Below are 6,322 nucleotides of genomic sequence, written 5' to 3'. Positions count from 1 at the left end.
TTTGCTCCATCATGACCACTAATAATCGCGTTACGCTGCGCAAATTGTATAAATTCCTCTACTCCCCTTTCGTACTCATCACTTATACGAACAACATTAATCCAACCTCGATCCATTATATATTCTGGAATAGTTAGGATTTTCTAATAATTAGTATTATATTCTATCTCACACATTTGCCGAGGGTCGAACACCCTCGGACTCAATCCAAACACGATAATTCTATTCTAAAAGTAACAATAACTAACATAGCATAAAACTTTTATTAAAATGTAATTAACAACTAACTAAATATATATATATAATATAAATTTAAGAAAATACAAATTATATAATACAAATTTATATATAATAATATATAAATTAATTGTTTCCGTAACTAATTTATTAAATTATATATAAATTATAATAAACAAAAATTCAAAATACACAGAAATATATAAATTATTAGTTATTAGTTATAAATTTCAAGTTGTATTAGTTATTAATTAAATATATATTATAATACAGAAAAATAAAAATTCAAAATATTAAATAAAAATTCAAAATATTAAATAAATATTAAATACAAAACCAACCTTTCCGTCGTGAAGAAGCTTGATGGTGATCGGAGTGGAAGACAAAGGTGAAGGCGGCGACGGAAGCTGTGGCGGTGGCGGAGCAGGAAAACACCAGCGAACACCAATGGAACAGTAACCTAATGCCACAATGGCAACGAAGTGAATAATGAATGATGCGAAAACGAAAACGAAAACGAAAACAAATGAGTGAAACTGAAACTTACAAAATGCAGAGGAGAAGAAACTAAACTGAGCGCACAACGTTGAAACGAAGAGCGGAGAAGAGGAAAGTGAAAGTGAAAGTGAAACTAGTGGCGCGCTTCAATTTTTTAGGGTAAAATTGTTTTACAAATGCGGTTGTAGAGTAAGACCGCATTTGTAAATCAATTCAAATGATTTACAAATGCGGTCATATTAAAGACCGCATTTGTAAATCAATTCAGAATGATTTACAAATCCAGTCATAGTAAAGACCGTATTTCTAAATCATTCTGAATTGATTTACAAATGCGGTCATAGTAAAGGCCGCATTTGTAAATCATTTGAATTGATTTACAAATGTGGTCTTACTCTACAACCGCATTTGTAAAACAATTTAATTTCAAAAATGCCACTGCGTTTTTTACAAATGCGTTTAAGCGCAAAGCCGCACTAAATAAAGGGTCGTTGTTTTACATTTCTGCACTAGTGTAAAGAGAATACGTTATTTGTTATAAATCGTAACATGTGTTTTGAGTTTTATAGATAAAAAAAAACAACATATTTAAAAGAAACTATAATTAGTCGGTAAGGAATTTTCTTTTAATAATAAAATAAATTATATTTAGATAATAATAATAAAAATTTAACAAATAATCATATATGTGGTTGTATAAATTATGTGACTTATTAAAATATCACAATTAAAAAAAATTAATGATGACATCTATTAGTGGTGAATGAAAAAAAAATAGATTCTTTGTATGTTGACAACTCTTCTTTCGCTCATCACCCAATAATTTATTTTAATAAATTTTACATAATTTAATTACAAAACTATCTTTTATTATATTGTCAACTTATATTTTTGATAAAAAGGTGTTTAAAACAAAATTTGAAGTATAGACATACTTCAATAAATTACTCCGAGTGGTATTTGTAGTTCTTTAAAGAGGATTCCTGTTCAATTATATATTGTGGATTGAAAAAAGTTCTACAATAATAAACCACAGATGAATGTGTTTCTCTCCACAAACATTATAATATGTGTATAAGTTAGGACAAATATTATAATATGTGTATAAGTTAGGACAAACATTATAATATGTGTACAAGTTAGGAGTTGTTTATGGATTGTAACACTCTAGCTACCTATATTTATTTTTTACACTCTGCAAATAAATGCATTCACTTAACGATTTATTAAATTTAATTATATTTCTTTCTTTTTATAATGTAAAATATTATTATATTACTTTTAGTAGTTTTCAAATTTAAGTTTTTCAAACATGGAGAGTATCAAAGAATCTTTTTGTTACTAATTCAATTTTTTATTGCAGATAGGAAGAACATTGTCAATAAAAAGTGACTTCATTTCTCCCTCTTACCATCTCAAATCTCAAATCTCCATTCTCCATCCATGGCGATCTCAAGAACTCATCATGCTTTTTTGCTCCCTTCACCAGGAATGGGTCACCTGATCCCAGTCCTAGAACTAGCCAAACGTTTAGTCACTCACAAAATCATTCCCAAGCTCACCTTGTTTTACACTACATTACAAAACTCATCTTCCTCCAAGCCTGAAACTCTAGTTCTTCAATCAGCCATCAAGGAAAACCTCTTTGACCTAATCCAACTCCCCCCACTTGACCTCACCACCAAAGTTGCCCCCCATGCCTCCTCAGAAGACAAAATAGCAGTCTTAATGCATGAACTCCCACTCCTCTTTGTGTCCACAATCTCCACCATGAACCTCAACCCAACCATCATCATCACCGATTTCTTCTTATGCCAACTTCTACCTCGACTCCAAAATCTAAACCTACCCATGTTTGCTTTTGTGCCAACTAATGCATGGCTTCTTGCACTTGGTCTTCACACTCCCACTTTGGATAAGCAAATACAAGGAGAATATGTCAATGAGATCGAACCAATCTCAATCCCTGGTTGCAAACCCATTCATCCCCATGACATGTTCGAAATGTTGAAAGACAGGACACATAGGTTGTACCATGAATTCATTGGCGCGTGTGAAGGGGTAGCATTGGCTAATGGGATCTTTGTGAACACATTTCATGAGTTGGAACCTAAGACTCTCGAAGCACTAGGTAGTGGAGGCATTAGCAAGGTGCCCGTGTACCCGGTTGGGCCAATAGTAAGGGAACCAAGCCCAAGCCCAAGCCCGAGTAGTGATGAGGGAAAGAGGCGTGAAATTGTTGAGTGGCTAAACAAGCAAGAAGAAGAGTCAGTGGTGTATATATCATTTGGGAGTGGATACACCATGTCATGTGAAGAAATCAAAGAGATGTCTCTGGGGTTGGAACTAAGTGGAAACAAATTTGTCTGGTTTGTGCGTCCACCTGTTACCAAAGCCAGCCATGATCACTATCTCACGGCAGGTCAGTCGTACAACGTCACATGAATTTTAATATAATATCTTCAACTTTGACTTTCTATAAATAATTTTTGTTTTAATTTATATTGCTGTGGTTAAAACTACCATCACTCATTTCAATTTTTTAAATATGTAGTTTTTTAATCACTGATTTTCAGGACCCATATATTAAGAGTGTGGAACTAAAATGTTGAGTATGTAGAAATAGAGAGAAAACCCTTCAAGACATAAGTATAAAACTTTTGAAGTTTGAATAAAAATGGAATTATTAATTGACAATTTTAATCATTATACTTATAAAACATTGAAACATTTAATTTTCAAATATTTTTATGTGGTTATTTTTGTTATGAGACAATTATGTATCAAATTACAATTAAAAAAAGAAATATTTTTGTTAAAATAAAACAATTTTAAAATTGTATTGAGCTAATCAAAGTTGTTGAAATAAAACAATTTTAAAATTGACCTAATGAAAGTTTTGAAATGAAATAATTTAAAAATTGTATTGACCTAATAAAGTTGTAAATTTTTAATGTGGAGTTCTGAAACTAATATTTTTCTTTTCTGAAATAATGTTATAGTTTAATATTGTTTCCTTTGCAGGGGAGAGAAGTGGAACTGGAAGTGGGGTGGTGTCTAATGTTGAGAAATCAAATTTGTTTCCTGATGAGTTTCATCGCATACAGAGCAATGGGATTGTGATCACTGATTGGGCCCCACAACTGGACATTTTGAAGCATCCATCCATTGGTGGTTTTGTGTCACACTGTGGATGGAACTCTGTGATGGAGAGTGTAGCATGTGGGGTGCCAATAATTGGATTGCCTATTTTTGCCGACCAAATGATGAATGCTACAATGCTTGCAGAGGAAGTTGGCAATGCAATTCGAGTAGAGGTATCACCCTCTACCAACATGGTTCAAAGGGAAAAGTTAGCAAAAGCAATAAGGAAGATAATGGACAAGGATGACAAACAAGGTTGTGTAATGAGGGAAAGGGCTAAAGAACTCAAACTCTCAGCTGAAAGAGCTTGGTCTCATCATGGTTCTTCTTATTTTGCACTTTCTAAAATTCTATTATGAAATAACTAATTGTTAGTATTTCGTTTGAGCTTTCATTATTTTAAATTTCCTTTTTTTATTTTAATAAATTATATATGTGTGTAAAAACATTAATGATTCCCACTTGTTTTCATCTCAATTTATATATATAATTTGCATTTGCAGTATACCTAAAAGTTATTAAAAAAACCATACAAATAAGAAGAAACTACACTAAAGTTCATTTAATTTCTTCATGAAATAGTCATTTTGTTAGCTTGTTCAGAGAGTAAACAATGTAATTTGTTGGTAGTTTCAGACTAATTAATACTAACTTATGTTTAATATTTGAACTGGAATGTAAAATTAATAGAAAAATACAATCCTAAAATTGACGTGATTTTCAAGAATTTTTGCATTCACAAGAACTTTGTACCGACCAGGTCATCGGGTGTGATGACGTGGACAAGAGAAAGGTAGGTAGTCAAGAAGTCAACGTAGTCGTCGAATGTAAAAGCGACCTTCTGCAGCGTAAATAAGCGGTTATCGCCGAGATGTGTCACCGCCAAGATGGATCATTGCCCATCGCCTAAGTAAGACATCGCCTAAGTAAGACATCGCCCGAAGAGTCAACCCGCATGACGTAAGCATTTCACAGAGAGGGGGCCCACACGATGGGATAACCCTAAGTTGGGTGGCGGCACTGTGGGTCCCTATGCACAGAATAAATGATCAAGTCAAAAGGGCACGTGGTAATGCCCACGTGCTCACTAAAGGTATCCAGGGAAGGCTGCATGCATGACACGTGTTTAATTAGGGCACTCGAACAGTATTATGGCGCGATAAATACAACGCTCAAGTTAGAGCCCAAGGGGCCATAAGGTTATACATTGCACTCCAGATAAGGGAAGTCCATGGGCCAGATACGCTAAGATCCTAAAGATAGCGGCGCAAGGACCTTCTCCAAGGAACCCTAGATAATAGCAGGCAACGCAGAGGTAAACCCTAGTTTTCACCTATATATAGGGCACAAATAAGCCCTAGAGAGGTACGCTTTCACAGTTACATGAGTTTTAGCCTAGTTCTCATAAAGTTACAGAATAGTAGCCCCTAGTTGTTCTTGACGGCGCACCCAGCTGTGAGCACAAGGCAATTAGGGCCACACAGTTTTTTCAGGTACTGACAGACGAAGCAAAACGAAGGTGCCCTAGCTCGTTAGAACAAGCCACGCATAAAGACGACCCAGGTCAACCGGCCGGAACAAACTTAGAAGTCTTTGACACCAGTATTGAGAACTACAAGAGTTTTGCAACTAATGAGATGGAGGCTAGTTTTTTCTTCTCCAAGTTTCCTCACAATTATAATGAAAGATATATGTGGAAGATTTTTTAAAGATGGGGACGGATTAAAGATATCTTTATCTCAAGCAGATTGAATATCAAAGGGCAGAGGTTTAACTTTGTAAGATTCCAAGAGGTGGTAGATGCCGATGTGCTCGAAAGAAGATTAAACGCCATTTGGATTGGGACTTGGAAGGTGAGGGTGAATAAACCAAAATATAGGAGATCACAAGGGTCAAGGCAGGAGTGGAATGGAACGCATAGACCTACCCAACAGAAGCGGGAATGGAGACAGAAAGAACCACATCAAACATATGCACATGCGTTGGGTAGGGAGAATGGCCAAAAGCGTGCGCAGACCATGAGGAATGAGGACGATAGGAATGCACAAGGGGTAAAGGAACCTGTTAGTGTTCATTTCAGAGTGGAGGAGGAAGACACCAAATGGTTGAAGAACTGTTTTATTGGAAAGGTGGCGAATGCAAGGAAGGTGCAAACAGTGAAGGAGAGTTTTCTTATGGAGTGGTTCGATTTCATCAGAGTATGGTATTTAGGGGGCCTTTGCATGTTGTTGTCTGGACAATCAGAAGAGGTTCTTCAAAAATCGATTGAAGAAAATAAGGAGTTGTTTGCTGAAATTTTGAATGGGTAGCCTTGAGATTCAGGAAAAGTTGGTGTTGGTTAGATGCAGAGGAATACCTCTCAGATTCTGGAACAACACCTTCTTTGAACGAGTCGCAGCTCAAGTTGGGACATTGGTAGAGGTAGACGACTCAACGATAAAAC

The 6,322-nt window shown here is 35.3% G+C and overlaps 1 protein-coding gene across 1 annotated transcript; it reads left to right on the top strand.

Annotated features, from left to right (window-relative positions):
* Nucleotides 1-2,112: 2,112 nt before the first annotated feature.
* On the top strand, nucleotides 2,113-4,384 carry LOC137819402 (UDP-glycosyltransferase 72D1). Its single transcript, XM_068623239.1, has 2 exons — nucleotides 2,113-3,157; nucleotides 3,760-4,384. Exons 1-2 carry the CDS (start codon nucleotides 2,179-2,181, stop codon nucleotides 4,236-4,238), a joined length of 1,458 nt encoding a protein of 485 aa, XP_068479340.1. The 5' UTR covers nucleotides 2,113-2,178; the 3' UTR covers nucleotides 4,239-4,384.
* The last annotated feature ends 1,938 nt before the right edge of the window (nucleotides 4,385-6,322 follow it).

This window comes from Phaseolus vulgaris, chromosome 10, assembly GCF_051622355.1.
Source record: "Phaseolus vulgaris cultivar YP4 chromosome 10, ASM5162235v1, whole genome shotgun sequence".
Lineage (NCBI taxonomy): Eukaryota > Viridiplantae > Streptophyta > Magnoliopsida > Fabales > Fabaceae > Phaseolus > Phaseolus vulgaris.
This window is presented reverse-complemented; position numbering and strand designations above follow the sequence as displayed.